Source organism: Eschrichtius robustus, chromosome X, assembly GCF_028021215.1.
Source record: "Eschrichtius robustus isolate mEscRob2 chromosome X, mEscRob2.pri, whole genome shotgun sequence".
Lineage (NCBI taxonomy): Eukaryota > Metazoa > Chordata > Mammalia > Artiodactyla > Eschrichtiidae > Eschrichtius > Eschrichtius robustus.
Genome location: NC_090845.1, coordinates 117,784,345 through 117,802,178, shown reverse-complemented (window position 1 = coordinate 117,802,178; position 17,834 = coordinate 117,784,345). Strand labels below are relative to the sequence as shown.

The window sequence follows — 17,834 nt, the reverse complement described above, 5'->3', positions numbered from 1 at the left end:
GGGTTCTCAGGTATCTGTATGCTGACATGACACCTCTTTCTAATGCTGCTCTTTTCCAGGACCGGGTCCAAAATTCAGAATACTAAAATGGACAGGGTATTGTACACCAAACCATCTTTAGCACCCTCCTAGGTGGCTGCTAGCACCAAAGGCTTACTCCCTCATCTCCTGACCCGTGGTATCAGGATGGAGGGGTGTGTGTTAGAAATAATTAGGTATAATAGATATGCTTCATATATTTTTAATGAGCTCAACAGTAAACTGTCTTATATAGTTCAGGCTTCCAACACAGGGAAAGTTGTAAGTCAAAGACAGAAGCTCAGGTTACTTTAGGTTAATTTTGTATAGGCCAAATACTACTATAGGAAATTGTGTACCTTTTCAAGCTGGGTAGTAACAAGGTGACAGATAACAAACTGGCTTCTGAAGAAGATTTTGTGGCTGAGTTTAAAATAGCTCTGTTGTTTGAAAGTGATTATATAGCACACACTGTACTGGGACAGATTTTAAAACCCTGAAGATTTATCAAGGCCTTCTCTGTTCATAATGTTTTTGCCTCAGGGTTATCATACACTAAGTTAATAAAAAGTTACAAGTAGGTCCATTCACTTGTGTACTATTCTCTAATAAGGCACTCCAGTTTCCTCCATTCTGATACTGTTGGTTACTCTAAAAAATGAAACAGAACCATTCCATCTTTCAGCACTTGGTTTCTGCTCTCCCTTCACGCTTACTTAAAGGGCCCTGCTATAAACTCGATAGAGCTGATGCCATCTGATAGAGCAGCCACTAACCACATGTGGCTATTTAAATCTAAGTTTAAATGAATTAAAATTAAACAAAGTAAATAATTTGGTTCCTCAGTCCTACTTAGCCACATTTCAAATGTTCAACAGCCAGACACAGAACGTTTCTACCACTGTAGAAAGTTCTGTAGGACAGCTCTGGGCTAGAGTGAGTCTTCTGGAAGGAATGATAAAGAACAGTCTCAGAGCCTCGGGAGGAAGGAAGCAGGCTTCTCAGTGTAAGCTGATACTGCTACCAGGTGCATAAAACTGACAGACTGTTCCAGTGCACCTAAGACTCAGGATTCCCAGGACTATTCTGGTGCAGGGGCATTTGACTCCACAAAAGTAGACGACTACTCCAAGTGGAAATCCAAACAGGACTGAGTAAAACTGATGAGAAATCTAGTTGCGGTTGTCTTAGAATCTTATCAGAATTGCTTTTAATGCTCTATTTTCCGACAGGCATAGACAAAGGCCCCATTCTTTCTTTTTTGCTCCACTTCCAACCCTCAGTTTAGCAGGCTGTGTCAATGCCCTTGGAATGAACACATTTGCTTAAAAATTCACTATCAGTGGACTTGCAACTGAAACTTATATTTCTAAAAGAAAAGCATAACTCTTTCCCTGACTGATAACGTTATTTCAATTCTCTGATTTGTGGAGGGGGCGCTCTTAAAGAAAAACTCACAAGGGAGGAATCGATGCAGGAGAGGGAGAGAGGTGAGCAAGGACACAGAGCCCTGGACTGACCTGCTGCAGTAGTCCTGCCTTCAGGCCCGGGGGACAAGGATTTTGTATCCTAGTATCATTGACTACCTGGGAAGAGGGGGAGTGTAGCCTCCCAGGCTCCCACCAGGCAAGGGCAAGAAACCATAGGTCCCAGGTAAGGTGCACTCGAAGCTAATGTGGGATGGGGGCACAGCTGGTAAAGGGACCTGGCCAGGGCACCAACAGCAACTACCACATCTGGAGGAAAGAGTATAAACTGTATTTGGATCAGGTGGCCTAGAGAGGACCCCTCTCCTTTCCCATTCAGGAATCAGGGAATTGGGAATCAGGGTGATTCCCAACCTTTTCTACTGAAGTACACCCAAAATAGAGGAAATTGGTCTTTTGAGCTGTTTTCACCCTTCAGCTGGTCCACAGGCTATGCGAAATAGCTACCAGTGGAAATGACGTATCATGGGATTTTCTTTGGAAACACCTTCCTAATACAGGAAACAGTTTAAAGGAATAGTATCAGCATGGATAAAAAATAATGCTAATAATGACTTTGTTACTACATAATTAAGACTATGCCAAATTTCCACCATTTATTAGAAATTTAAAAAGCAATTGACTAGGCAACAAATTCATTGTTGCCTAATCGATTGCTTTTTTAAATAACTCATTTTCACTGGCAGCTATTTCATAATAATTTGCTTAGCTGAATCCAGGTAAAATTCTGCAATTTACATGAATATATAACAATGTTTCTACTCAACTTTGTGTGTGGACTTTTAAAGGCATGCTATCCGACAAATGGTTGTAATAATTATTTAGCAATTGTATTTTATCTGTATTATTTTGATCGTATATCCTAATATTCTTAAGTGTGTTTGGAGAGTTTAAATTAGCATTAAACTAGATTAATAAGCATCTGATTTTATACAGTCTACCAGAATTTCCTGTAATATATACCTGTATAACATATAATATAGAGATAATTATATATACAGTGAACTATGACCTTTAAGATGATTTCAAACAAAACCTCAAGAACTTCTGTTTGCTTCTCCCTCCTCAAATCTGTGGAAATTTAGATAAGAATAACAAACACTTAGCACTTACCACTGGAGAAATTTAAACACTGGAGGGGTTCAATAATAGTACTGTGATTGTTATTTCTTAAAAGTCTTTGTTTTTTAGAGAAATATATATATTTCTGTGGGAGAGGAATAGGTAGGGGTATATATGAAACAAGATTGGAAATCAGTTAATAATTGTTGAAACTGGCTAATGTGTTCACAGTAAAAGCTTTCTGCAGGGCATTTAGTAATATGAATTAATGGACTTTTAAAAATGTGCACAGAACTTTGACTTGGGAATTTGTTTAGAAATTTATCTTAAGGAGATAATCAGACAAAGGCAGAAAGCTATATGTTTAAGAATGTTCATCTCAGCATTATTTTTAAATACTTGTTACTTTGTATCCTATAAGAAAAAAAGAAATACTACTTCAACAAAATGAAAAAGGAATCTAAGATAGATGAAGAAATGAGATACAAAGCACAACAGTTGCAGCTGAAGGGTGATAACAGCTCAAAAGACCAATTTCCTCTGTTTTGGGTGTACTTCAGTAGAAAAGGTTGGGAATCACCCTGATTCCCAATTCCCTGATTCCTGAATGGGAAAGGAGAGGGGTCCTCTCTAGGCCACCTGATCCAAATACAGTTTATACTCTTTCCTCCAGATGTGGTTCCCTAGTGAAATATCCTGATGGCTCACCAAGGCTTACTACTATTTCCTTCCTCAGGCTCCCTTAACAAGAGCTGCTGTTTCTGCTGGTGTGTTTAACTTAAAAAAAAATTCAAAATTACAGATAAGTCACAAGAATAATACAAAGAACTCCTGTATATCCTTCACCAAGATTTACCAACTTGTGACATTTTACCCTATTTGCTTTATGTCTTTTTATACATACACATAGGTACACACACGCACACACACACATTATTTTTTTGAACCAGTTAAAATGCAGACATGACACACCTTTACTCCTAAGCATTTCAGTATGTATTTTCTAAGAACAAGGATATTCTCTTATATAACAACAACGATCACAATCAGGAAGTTAACATTGATACAGTATCATCTAATATTCAGTCCATATTTACATTTAGTTAAAAGTCCCCAAAATGTCCTTCATAGCACAAATTCTTTTTCTGAACCAGGATCCAACTCAGGATCGCACGTTACTTTTAGTTGTCATGTCTCTTTGGCCACATTTAATTTGGAACAGTTCCTCTGCCTTTGTTTTTCAAGACGTTGACTTTTTTGAAGAGTGTGGGCCAGCTGTTCTGTAGAACATTCTTCAATCTGGAGTTCTCTGCTGTTTCTTCATGATTAGATCAGCACTGTTTGCACTAGCAAAATAATGGCCACAAAAAAACCTGCAAACAACTTAACTGTCTGATGATAGGGAAATGGTTAAATAAGCTGTGATCCAGCCACAAAATGTACTATTATGCAACCAGTAAAAATGATAGAGTGTATTTACTGACCTGTGAAGAAATTTCCCATTTTTAAATGAAAAAAGCAGAATACAACTCAGTAGGTATAATATGAGCCCATTTTATAAAATTACATATATGCATAGAAACATTGAAGATTTTACAAAAAATATAATGGTGACCTATGGTCCACAAGATTATGAGGGATTAAACATTTTTTTTTTTTAGTTATCTGTATTTTCTAATTTAGGCATGATGAGCGTCAGGTGAATAGTGAAAGTTTTTTTTTTTTTAAACTTTAAAAAGTAATGGGATAGCTTCACTTTTACATCTGAAGGATCACTGTGTGGAAAGGGAATAGCTATTACTTTTCTGTACTGTTATCTACCATGAACCAGCTGATTTCACTTAAAATCACTTTATCTTATTTGCTCTTTAAGACAACCCAGTGGTTTAAGGGCTATATATATACATAAATAACAGGGATACTATTTTGACAGATGGGGTGGGGCTGAGGCTGAGAGAAGGGGAGGGTACCTTGCTCAGAGTTACCGCTTACTAGTGGTAAAACTAGGACTCAAACCCAGGTCTTCAGACCATAAAGCTCTTAATTTATCCACCTCCCTCTGCTCCTGTGTGGCCCCTTTTCAGGTGTCTGCTGCCTGATTCTATCTGCATAACAGGCTTAGAATTTTCACAGTTCCCCAGCTTTTGTCTCACCATTGTACCTCTGGTGATTTTCATAGGTTTTATAAGTAGGCAAATACCTTAACTTTGATTTTTTCTACTAAACAAGAATTATATATGTGTATCTATGAACATAAATGCATTTTGCTTTCTGATGTGCTTCAAGCTTTGAGTTGCCTTTACCACGTGGCATTTTTCACAAGCAAGTTGGCTAATCAACTTCATTACCTCTTGATACCCATGGCCTCAACATCTTCCTTCTCTCAACTTTCCCTTCTACCCTTTTACCTCCCAGGTGCCTACAGTTCACCCCACTCTGTATGTGTAGGTCCTTTGCCAAGGAAAGACCAGATTGTGATTTTGCATAGGTACCTATTAAATCTCCGCTAGTGGGGAGGGGCTAGGTAGACAGTCCATGTACAGTCCCAGCCACTGGAAGGCCTTTTCAATCTTGCTCCTGTCATCTTATGAGTTACTCTTATCTTTGGGTCATCTGCAAAAGCAGACTGGCAGAGAACCATGTGATGGTGCTTGGACTGTCAGGGACATTAAACAGAGTCAAGAAGTCAAGTAAGGTAAGAACTCAAAAGCGCCCGCTGGCTTTAGCAACAGTCACTGGTGAACTTTGCTTGAGTGGTTTTAGTGTAGTTGAGAGAAATGGAGATGTGTAGACAGAAGCGAGTACAGTGAGCTAAGGAATGGATAATAAAGATATGGAAGTGGAGACATCAAGTGGGGACTTGACTTTCAAGAAAAATTATATGAGAAGAGGAGAGAAATAGGGTAAAACTAGAAGGGAGCACAGGGACGGAGATCTTCAGTCTGGGTTCCCTCCTTTAATCCTCACAGGTCTATGCATGGAGTAGTATTTTCACCTGCATTTAAAAGATGAGATAATGGAGGTACAGAGAGAGTCAGCAACCTAGTCAAGGTTACACGGGATCTGAGCCAAGGCCACCAAAATCTAGAGTCCATATGTAAGTAAAAAGGATTGCAGACTGATATGGAGAATTTGAGACTAAACACCAAAATTGTGGTGGCATCGGTCTGCATTGTGATGTCCTCTAGCAGGTCATCTTCCCCAGATGTAAGACTGGGGTGAACTCTAGGCAGAGGGGAGGCAAAAAGGTGGAAGAGAATTACAAGAAGTGGGAAGTTGAGGCCAGTGGTGTCAAAGGGTAACGGAGGTGATTAAACATCTTATCCAAACTGAGTAGTTAAGGAAGCAAGACCAAAAACTGCCCAATAAAGAAAACCAAGGAACTAAGAGTCTGGTGAGCACGGGCACAGAGTGGAAGAAGTTAGGAATCTTGGCAAAAAGTTAAAAAGAAAAACATACAAACAAAACCCAGCAGAATCCAAACTAGTTTATCAGCAGTAAGAATAGAGAGGATGCATCCAAAAGACAGAATGACAGATTCTAAGGAAGTAGATGTGGAAATCAAAGTAGATGAACTGTAGCACTATCAGGACAACTTGGTTTGAGACTCATGCTTGAATAGCCAGCAGATTGAGTAAAAGTGTCCAGGAGAATAGCACAGAGGCTCATCTGAGACTCAGCACGGAGCTTCCGCGGGTGGAGCAGACTGTGGCTAGGGACTGGAGGTCATCGGCACAACACACACAGGTGACAGCTGGAGCAGCAGACTGTGGTGACAAGCGAGAACAGCACAAGAGGGCAAAGACCAGGACACCAGGGAACACTTAGATCAGGGTAGGGAAAAGAGTCAGGAAAGGAGTGGTCTCGAAGGGGTGGTATAGATCATGGAAATTAAGGTAAGAGAGTTTCCAGGAGGGCATCAAAGGAAAAAAAGAATAAAGGTATGAATGTTCTAAATGTTTTGTGTCAATCTTTCTAGGAAGTGGCCTACAAATAGTTGGCTGCATTTCCAAGTTTCATGGAATGGAGTGACCTCAGTTATTAAATGCAGTAAAGGCTACCTAAATCTCCTACCTTGCCTCTTTCCCAGGGAGAAAGAAAACCTGTCAAGCCTTTTTCCTAAGCGACATACGTTTTCTTTAAACCCTCTTCCTGTACCCCCACCCCCAGCATACTGGATAGCTGCCCTAGGCCGTTTGGGCACATGGGATGAGCTGAAATGCTTAAGAACAGCTCTTCTAAGGGAGGTCCGGAAAGACTGTGTTGTATTTGAGGATAATGCCAAAATTCCAGCTCTCTGATCTTCAAACTTTCAGACACTGCTTATCTTTTGTGCTTGCTCTCTAACCAAGAACATATGAGACCAGGGTCCAAAGAATTATTGTTTCCTGGTAATACTAAATCAATACTAAATATAGAACATAAGCCTATTGGGCTTAAGGATCAGGAACATTTGAAACTAAGCCTTTGTGTTAAGTTGTCTGGCTAACCTCTGAAGTGAAAGTAACACCAGTCTCCATGATTGCTGCAGTTCAAAGTTACAGAAAGAACTCTCTAGTGTAGTCATCCTGTTTTGTCGCCCCTCCTTAAAGACTTAATTATTTTATAAGCATATGAAAAAAAAAAAAGGGGAGGAAGGAAACATGACCAAAGGTCAGGTTATTGGTAAAATATTTAAAAATTATTTTTGTAATATTATACATCTGACTTAAATCTTTTTAAGTAAAACAGTTGTTTGGCTAATGTCATAAATACCCAGTTAGCACAAAATGTGATTTTGAGAATTAGAAAAAAACTAACGGCATCATATGGCATCAATTCATCCTGACTACATTCAATTTATTCTTTATTTAGGAACTTTCTTGATAACCAAATATTCATGTTATTTTTACTCTTATTTCTTACTTTATTTTCAGACATGCAGGTAACTAACTGTTGCTTGAAATTCTTAAATGAAAAAAACGATTTTCTAGCAAATAAGCTAAAAGCATGATATGAATATCAAGTCAATTTTTTTAGTTAGTCTTCGATTTTATTCACACAAGGACAAAACAACTAGTTGAAAAGGTCAAGTGATTCTATCTTATTTTTACATAATTGACCAGTTGTTAGAGTCATGATTTGGGGAGTAGGAACCATCAAGACAGATAAAGGTCATAGGAATTCTTCAACAAAACAGTACACAACCCCTTCAAGTACACTAAACTGAGCCATATTCGACCCTGGACACATAGAAGGAAGAAAAATGATTCACCAATTACTACTGTTAATAATACATACAAAACAAAACCTTTTGACTTAATCTTTTCACAAATGAAATATAGTGTCCAGTTTCCCAAAGATAATTCATATTCCACTTTGAGATATAGTCTATCTGGTCTTTACAACAAAATCAAAACCCCATAGAATTTTCTGTAGAGCATGTGTGATTTTATTTTATTTTTTAAAAAAGGTACCACACCTCTTTTCATTAAAAAGCACTTCTTTGGAGTAGCAGAGCAAGGAAGCTTAATCCCTACAGGTGGACTTTTAAATTGGTACAGATTTTCTGGATGGCAATTTTTATCAAAACTCTAAATGTACATACCCTTAGCTTAGCAGTTCCACTTCTGGAAATTTAGCCTAAGAAATTACTTGCTTAAGAACATGAAGATGCACGTGAGACTGGACAGAACCATACTCTACAATGCCATGGAGCTGCTAAACAGCATGTGAGAATCTAGTTGTGCTGGCACCTTGTAATGTTGTTCAAGTGAAAAAGACAAGGTGCAGAACTGTAGGTACAGCATGAGCCTATTTATGCTAAAAAAAAAAAAAAGCATCTAAGTTATATCTGTACACAAGCATTCGGCAGAATACACATCAAATACTGGGGAGTAGGCTTGCGGAAAAGGGGGGATTTTCACATTTTGCTTGATATATCTTATATTTTAATTTTGTACAATGACTACGTATGTTTTTAATTGAGCTAAAGTTCACATAACATAAAATTCACCTTTTTTTTTTTTTTGGCCGCGCGGTGTGGCATGCAGTGGAAGCGCGGAACCCTAACCACTGGACCACCAGGGGAGTCCCTAAAATTCACCCTTTTAAAGCATATAATTTATGGTTTTTAGTATAGTCACAAAGTTATATAACCATCACCACTATCTAATTTTCATCACCCCCAAAAGAAATTCCATGCCAGTTACTCTCATCCTCCCCTCCCCCCAGCTCCTGGCACCCACTAATCTGTATTCTGTCTCTTATGAATCTGCCTCTCCTGGACATTTCATATAAATGGAATCCTACAATATGTGACACTTTGTGCTGCCTTCTTAGCCCCTTCTTAGCTAGCTTCATCCATGTTGTAGCATGTATCAGTACTTCATTTCTTTTCATGGGTATATATATGACTTTTATAAATAAAAAAATCTGGTGGTGGGGTGGTGGTGGTGGGATGAATTGGGAGATTGGGATTGACATGTATACACTAATATGTATAAAATAGATAACTAATGAGAACCTGCTGTATAAAAAATAAAATACAATTCAAAAAAAATCTGTAAATAGCTGTGATTTTAAAGCTACTCAAACAGAAAAACCTTACCCTTTTGTACAAATGACTTTATAGAAAATCAACAGTCTAAATCCAATGTCCACATTAAAGTACAGTTTATTTCTATCTCCCTGCTCCTAACACTCCCTTGAATATCTACTCTCTAGGTCCCATTTAAAAGGTTGCCCCTTCATTCACACAGCAGATCTAGTTAGCTCTTTGCCCAGCTGTACCTTCCCTATCTCCCCACCGCTACCCTCACCCCCAACATAAAAACACATTTATAGCCTATAGAGGTATAGGCAAAGGTAGAATTTGGATGTTTATGGATCTGCTATCTTTTGACAAGGACCCAGGTCTGGTTGACTAACTTCAGTACACTGACCCCGCGGACAACATGTCTGCTACAGTTTAACAAGGTAAAATACTATCATTAACTTTCATGGTAACTGGTATTTTATAGCTTTCATCTTCTGAATAAAAATCAAGAATGCATTTTTGCCTTGTCCTTAATGTCCCAGTTACCTCGTTATCTGAACAAGGCAAAATTATGTAACACTGGTTGATACATAAAGCAGCACTGTCTCAGGGACTGGGTTTTTCCCTTAAAAACATGGACTGGCCATTTGCTGGCCATAGAATTTTCGTAGGAAATTCTAGCACGTTTATGCTTTGGAATGACCTCAGCAACTGCTGATGACTGCAGCTGAAAAAAGAAAACAAACAAAAAAACACCCCAACCCCAAACCCCAGCTGTCAACGTTTCAATTAGGTAAAGAAAACCACATAATTCTCTTTATATTTTTAGGGGGTAATTAAAATGAAACTAAGTAATGGATTTTCAACACACACACACACACACACACACACACACACACACACACATACACACACTCGCCAAGCATGTGTGTAGCAGTTGCAATAAAGCACACTCTCCTATAGTTCCAGCATTAATCAGAACCTCTTACTTGATTTCTTTTTCCTTTTGAGTAGGAATGCAGGAACCCAGGTTAGGAATTGTATGTATGGAATGAGCAAATTCTACCAATTAAAACTTTGATTTCTGCCCTGGATAGGACCACCTCAATACATGAGCACTACTGCTAGAAGTAAGCTGTCCAGAGTAAAGGGAGTACATTTAAATCTTTAAGGTGGAATCCCTTTATGACAAGGATATTAATCCTGCACCCTTATTAGCAAGCAGATAAATTGTACTAGGAGTTTTGGTTTATTTTTAAAATCACCTTCTAACTAGGTTCCAGAGGACCCGATTTAAGTTGTAGGTATCTTTATCATGGAATGATAAAAGAACCAAGACGTAATGCAGTTCTATCATACTTTTGAAAGATTGCTGATTCTCTCCCTGATAAAGCCTTATGTGTGAAACTTTGAACTAAACTCAAATTCACATTTTTCTCTCTCATACTTGTTTAACGACAAATTTATTAAACAAACTAGGTATTTCACCTTGAAATAAAAGCAAGACTAAAAGGAACACAGTACTATTGCTGTTACAAATAAGCTTCATCATACCCTTGCACAAAAAAGACATAAATACAAACATGAAAGTCATAATTCATTTATTGAATGAATAGTATATGCAAGAATACCAATAAAAGGAAACTAATACTACAAACTACAATTCTGAAAATAAAGCCAATATAACAGGAACAAAATATACATAACATGAGAGGAATGTTTGATTTTGACCCATAATGCATTCCTTATCTTTACAATTAATCTAAATGTCTGTTAGAACAAAACTGTATACCTTGGTCTAACTTTAGTGCTTTTTAAAAAAGCAACAACATTCTAGAACACTTTTCTTTTGCTTTGAGATATTTGAGTCACACATTTGTTCAAGTACATAGATTCTGATTCAACAGTAGATCTACATATCTTGTTATTCTCTTAATATCTTGAGTAGCATGTACTCCTGAGCAAGTACTATCTGAAATTCTAAAATTCATGATCCTTGAAATAAAATGTATTTCAGTTGTGGGTATTTAATAAACTGAGATGAAAGTAAAACTCACCCCTCCCATCCCCCCTCCCCCCAGGAACAAAGAGCTCTTATTAAAGTATAGAAACTCAAGTCTATCTTTCTACTCTAAAGAACATTTCTTACTAACATTTCTGGTAAGGCAATAAATGCTCCAGAATAATCTTCAATATACGCTTGCAAAGATTACACTGTTTAATATCGATAACGAAAACAAAACAAAAAAGGGAAAAAAGAGAACAGGAGAAAAGAAAAGACGCTTCAAAATTTCAAGCTAAAATACGCATAGAAGACAGTATTTTTTGAAATGATGTAAATGTTATATACTTATCAAATAATGTCATGCTTATTAAAACTACAGTTAAGGACTTAGGAGATGAACAGTAAATACACTGCTGAGGTCCATTTTTCTAAATAGTCATACCACGATGTAATTACTACCCAGAACATGATGATGCTAGTTGGGAACATAAGTACTGTACAATTTTTACATTGTAAGGCACTTTTACTCAGCATGTGACGAAAACATGGATAGAGAATCAAAATATTGGAGGTTTACAACCAAAGGTGATTTTTCATGTGACTTCAATTTACATTTCAATTTTTAATGAAAGACTATTTAGCCAATCACACCACAGTGAGAAAAATAGGTAGCCAGCCACTTATCTAGCCAACCAAATGGTAAAGTGCTATTCTGGTTGCTAGTGGCAGAGAAAGGGTTGAAGAAACCCACACAGTTTATTACATAACAAATTCATTAACTAACAGCTATTGTATTTGAATTCCATTACATGATTACTGACTGGCCATTATTACCCCCGGCACCTTCCATTTTTCCTAAAAACATCATTACAGTAGTTGTCCAAAAATGAAGGTGCTCTATTATTCCATGGGTAAGTCTATGGCACACAATGTAAAAATGATCTAGACACAGTGATTCAAAGATTTAACATAATGGGTTTCAAGCTGCTGTAAGGAAATAAAGTACAGATCCTTTGGGAAAAGTCACATAGCTTGGTAAACAAACATCTAGATCTGTCGTTGCACTTCAAGTCATGGTGAATTTTGAAAATTCATCACATACACACACACAAAATCCAATGGTATATTTAGAGCAAAAGGAGAAAAACATATAGGGCAATCCACTACTAAAGCTAGTTTCCTTCTAAAAATAATAAAAGATGGTTAAAATAAAGCAATCATCGAGTCCCTTGATTTAAGTAAATGTGTGAATACACACTTGACAAATGTGACTTTAAGGGACTAGCAGTTAAAAAAAATCAGTCGTTAAGCACAGTGTAATTTTCCACCTGTTACATTTTTAAAATGCTTTTCCATAAGCTGAAGAATATCTCAATGTACAGTCAAGTTAACACGTTATTTCTTGTTGGCTAATTTGCTTTAATGTGGTAGGTTAACTAATAATTCAGAAATCAGAATCCCTACCCTTGATATTGAGGTGCTATGGTAATATTCGGCAGAACACAACTACAATTTTTTGGTTTTGCCATAAAGAAATATATAAATGTGCTTCAGCAGGTAAGTGGAAGAAAATATCACTAGCTAGAAATGCCAGTGTGAAAATCCTTTCTAAAAAGCTGGGTTCTTAGGCTTTGAGGAACAATTCTGATGATCAATAAAACAACACTGAACCCTACCAGAAGAAAAATAGGGCACAGAAGCCTATTTTATAGATAAGCAAAGCAATGAATGAAAACATTAAAAATATTAAATAAAGTTTCTAAAATAGTGGTCACAAAATTAAAAATAAATACTGTTTTATGCAAAGACTGTTTTTTGTTTTTTTTTTTTACTTCTACAGCACATGAGATCTCCTTACGTACTTTGGGCCAATATATGAAGTGTTCCACAACAACACGGCACTTGAGAGGAACGGGTTTCAGACACGGTGGCTGAAGTCCTTAGTAAGTGGTAACGCTTTAAAGGTTAAAGAGGCTTAATTTGCTGTTGCCAAATGTTAGTTTAAACTTGAAAGGATCCAATCATTTTGCTAGAAGCTCTTTGTATGACATGAAAAGAGAAGAGGGTTACTGTCAAGAGAATTTTGCCATAAGCACTGGAGCTCAGAGCTTATAATCACCGGTTGCCTGAGTCCATGCTGGTCAGTGAGAACAACTTTAACAGGAACCAAATGAAAAGCTTTAGCACACTTCTTGGAAGAGATTTTTAGCATGTGCTGTCGAAGCCAAGAGAAAAAGAAGGTTCTCTTCATTTCTAGCCTCCATTACTTGAGTGTGGAAAAAAAATTCACAAATTCCCATGTGCTGCCACCAGAGGCGTGTTTGCACTGTAAGGTGAAATTTGCTTATGCTTTCCCTTGAGTATGAATCCACTAAACAAACTTAGACACTCTAAACAGTAGAACTTTGTTCAGTCCAGAAATATAGCTTACTTCATTTCAATGTCTGCTTTAACTGTTGACACTATACACAGGGTTAATAGTGTTTCAATTGCTTCCCAGAAACTGCAAACTACAGCTACGTAATATCAACATGTCAAACTCTGCCATCTAGTGAAGGCTCATAAAACAAACATGATGTTTTTAGGCAGTTCAATGAAGGATCTAAGAGTTGGGCAGTAAAAAGTTACAAACCCTTTTTGATTTTAGAAAACAGTGAAAAAAGAATAGTAGTTATGGATGTCTTATTCATTCCCAGTTTTCTAACTCTGTCCCATGAACCTGTTTAAAAGATGATAAAAAAATGTAAAATATGATGCTTGAGGGGAACACAATAATATAATGTTATTGAGGAGCAAGAATATCTTATTGGTTTGACATTACAACTACATTTATTGATAAAGTGGATAGCTTGTGTTTACTGTTACGAAATCAGCTAGTTAAAAGAAAAAAAACTATGCAAGCCTACACACCCTCAGCATTCTAGTAACATGCTTAACTGAACATAATAGCATTAAAAAAAATCATACTGCACATTATTACCTCAATACGTATTTATCAGTGTGTATACTGTATCCTGACAACAGAGCCAATATAATTAACTTTCATACCTAGTTTCCATTAAGTTGCTGCTGAGTTAGTTGTTGCTGATCAATTTCTACTTTTCCCCGGCTTTTACTCTCTCGTTCCTCATCTTCTTCATCTCTCTCATCATTTCCACTATGATTTTTACAATATAGTCTACAATGATGAAAGATAAAAATCTCAAAATGTTTTGTCATTGTTGATGAGAATATATTTATGTCATTAGTGGATGAGGTCCATGCCCATTTAAAATCTGGGTTTCCTCATCCACACTAAAAAAACACCCCACAATTAGCTATAGGTCCATTTCTGTCTAAAAGATAGAAAGGAAAGCACTCTATTAATGAAATAATAGAAGTTCATCTGAAATAAAACCACATATGTCCAAATATAAGGCAATTCCTCACTTTACCCAATGAGACTAAAAAAAGTTTTTGGCTAACATGAAAATATCAACTTTTAGGTATATATATGAAATAATGAAATTCTATAATGTTTCATATACATAATTTCAAAGCACATTTTAGGAAATAATATAAATTGTATATATGCTGCTGCTTTCTGCTCACATTTCATGAAACAATTTTACTCAAACTCCTCAAGTACCTTTCCATCATTAGTGCCCTGGCCTTTACTAGAACACCTTTATGAGTCACCTAACAGTTTTCCAGGTATTGCATTTAGCTATGTTTCTCATGATGTAGACTGGCTCCTTCAATTTCTTTTTTTTCCCATGACACTGACTTTCTGGGAAGAGTCAGACCATATGCCTCGTCAACTACACCACATTCTGGATTTATCTAACTGTGGTAATGTTTTCGTTTTGTTTTTTTTTAGGAGTCTTTTTTACACTTTTTTTTTCATTTTTTGGCCGCTCTGCACGGCTTGTGCACGGCTTGCACGGCTTGTGGGATCTTAGTTCACTGACCAGGGACTGAACCCAGGCCACGACAGTGAAAGTGCCGAGATCTAACCACTGGACCGCCAGGGAAGTCCCTGCGGTAATGTTTTATTTGGTTTTCTCTCACCCTTTATTTCCTGTAAACTAGAAACAAGGTCTAAGGGCTTGGTTAAGTTTAGGTTCAACTTTCCTTTGTTAGTCCAGGATACTTTGTAGGTAATCCTGCATACCTCAGGATGCATGCAATTTCAGAATGTCCTGCTATGAGTGGGCTGTTTTCACTTGCTTAAGGTGGTAGAAATGGCCAGATTTCTCTATCCTAAGGGTAAGTATTCCCTCTTTGAAATTAACAAACCATCTCTGGAGGGATACTTTGACATCATGCTGTTCCGACAACCTTTTACTTGGGTATATACACTATATACTTGAAATTCATTGTTTTTAATGAAATTAGCAATGCAGGTGATTTTGAACAAAGGTTTAGGCCACTTTACTGTATACACAACAATATATTTTTTATAGTTAACCACCCCTACAATAATCAAAGAAGGGTGGGAGCTGATCTGAGCTCAGTTTTAGGTCAATTATACACAAGATGACAAGATGGAACAATGCTTAAAAAATGTTCAGTGGATGCCCTCTTGTGGTCAGCAACGGATAAAAGATGATCACATAGGAATTCATCTGCCACAAATGATGTAAGACTAGGTTTAACATGAAAAGTTTCTGACAAGTGAGTAGAATAAACGGCAGGGGTGGGGCTGGGGGGGCAGCAATAACAACTGACTTCTGACCTAGTTTTGCTCATCATTTTTTATTCTTAAAACATTTTCAAAGAACTATGGAGAATTTCTACTCTTCAAACACTGCATGTTAGGAATCAGTTTTTAAATCATGAGCTCAAGTATCAAATATCACTTCTATATAGTGCACCTATGAAGTATCTTCCCCCAAATATAACCTGGATCTAATTAAGCCTTTGAGCCAACTTATAAATTACAGGATATACAGAGGGGTAGAGAAATAAGGTAAATGACATCAGGAAAAAGCAAATTGGTAAATCTAGAATATGGGACTTTTACAGGACAACTTATCAGGGTTCTTTAACAGGTAGGAGGAAAAGGCAAGGGTGGAGTGGGGACTGCTCTATATTGAGAGAGACTTAAGAGACATCCATTAAATGCAATGTAAGGACCTTGCATGTATTGAGGTTTGAACAAATCAAGTCTAAAAAGACATCTTCAAGACAATTGGGGAAATGCGAAAGTGAACCGGGTATAAGATGATACTAAGAACTTACTGTTAATTTTATAAGATGTGATGATAGCATAGTGATATTAAAGTATGTAAGGATAAAATGACAGGAGATCTGGGATTCTGCTTTAACATACCTCAGAAAGAAAAAAAATGTAGATGAAACAACCGTGGCAATAAGTTGGTACCTGCTGAGACTGGGGTTGTCATACTCTTCTATTTTTGTGGACTTTTAGAAATTTTTATAACAGAGTTTTAACTAAAAGGATGAGCCCTTTCTTGTTAGAACAAATTTTAATCTTTTTATGGGATTATTTTTCACTCAAGGACTATTTCCCATAGGCCTATTATGTGTCTTTCACCTGTCTGGACACCAAAGCCGCAGGTGCTGACCAGTCAAACAAGATCTCTGCTGTCACAGAACTTACTGTTTTATGGTGGGAGACTGACATTTTAGAAAAATACATATTTAAATAGCTTAGAAATACAATAAAGACAATAAAACAGGATAAACAGATCACTATATAATCTTCCCTCGCCTTTTTAATATGAATATATTCAGGATCCAGAAAGGGCTGGTAAAGAAAGAAAGCAAGTCACATGTAGGAGGGAAGGAAGCCACTTCATTCAGAAATATTCCTCCTTGCATTTCCTCCCATTTGTCCATTCTTCTCTCCCCAAACTGCCTGCTTATGGACTCATTTGAACTCCACGGTCTCTCTGAAAAAATCTGGAATCCACTTCTAAGCAGATTTAAGAAACAAATTTCAATGTGAAAAAGTAAAAAGAGCATTTCAAGTCATCATGGATCCCAGTCCAAATACTTTTGTTTAGAGATGATCACTGCAACATGGTTTTCTAACAGCTAAATAATAAAAGCCATCGAAATGTCTAAAAAGGGAACTGATTAAACAAACTAATACACCCATAACACTGGAATACTATGCAACCATTAAAATGGTGATGTACAACTGTTTAACATCACAGAAAAAAAATGCCTCTACTAAAGATATAGTAAGTGGAAAACAGGTTATAAAAGAGTATATATAAGAAAGTTTTGTTTTTATAAATATACACATATACACAATCACACAAATGTCTAGAAGAAAATATTCCAAAAGATTTAAAGTTATTATCTCTGGTGGTAGAATTAAAGTTGACATTTAGTTTTATTTTTCTTATCTACATTTTCCATCTTTTCCTGAAATGAAAACGGATAACTATTGTGAAAAGAATATATAAATAAAGTCAAAATTTAAACACAATAATTCTCCACGTATCTGATTCTAAATATTTTAAATGGGCCTGTTATTTTAAAATATCATTGGCTACTTTTAAAATAATGGATTGCTCATGAACCATATAAAGGAGAATATAAAATTGCCTCTTCTCCACCCCTATGCAACGAATGAGAGATGACAACTATTAAGTTTGCTGACTATGCTCCTAGAAAATTTTCTATGTATAAAAAACATACACATATCTTGTACATGTGTGTACACATGTACTTTTTATATGCTAAAATAGAATTATGCAACTTTTTCCCCTGACTCAATCATTGAAATACC

At 36.7% G+C, this 17,834-nt stretch overlaps 1 protein-coding gene across 6 annotated transcripts in view; it reads right to left on the bottom strand.

The window, feature by feature from the left end:
• Positions 1 to 10,766: 10,766 nt before the first annotated feature.
• PHF6 (PHD finger protein 6) overlaps positions 10,767 to 17,834 on the bottom strand; it is a 53,555-nt gene continuing 46,487 nt past the window's right edge. For 5 of the 6 annotated variants that reach the window (XM_068533887.1, XM_068533882.1, XM_068533884.1 and 2 more), the window contains 2 exons: positions 14,138 to 14,267; positions 10,767 to 13,808 (listed from right to left, as the gene is read on the bottom strand). In XM_068533887.1, the coding sequence (XP_068389988.1) occupies positions 14,138 to 14,267 (130 nt within the window). In that variant the 3' untranslated portion in view covers positions 10,767 to 13,808. The remainder of the gene's footprint in view (positions 13,809 to 14,137; positions 14,268 to 17,834) is intronic. The other variant, XM_068533883.1, reaches the window with a different exon arrangement.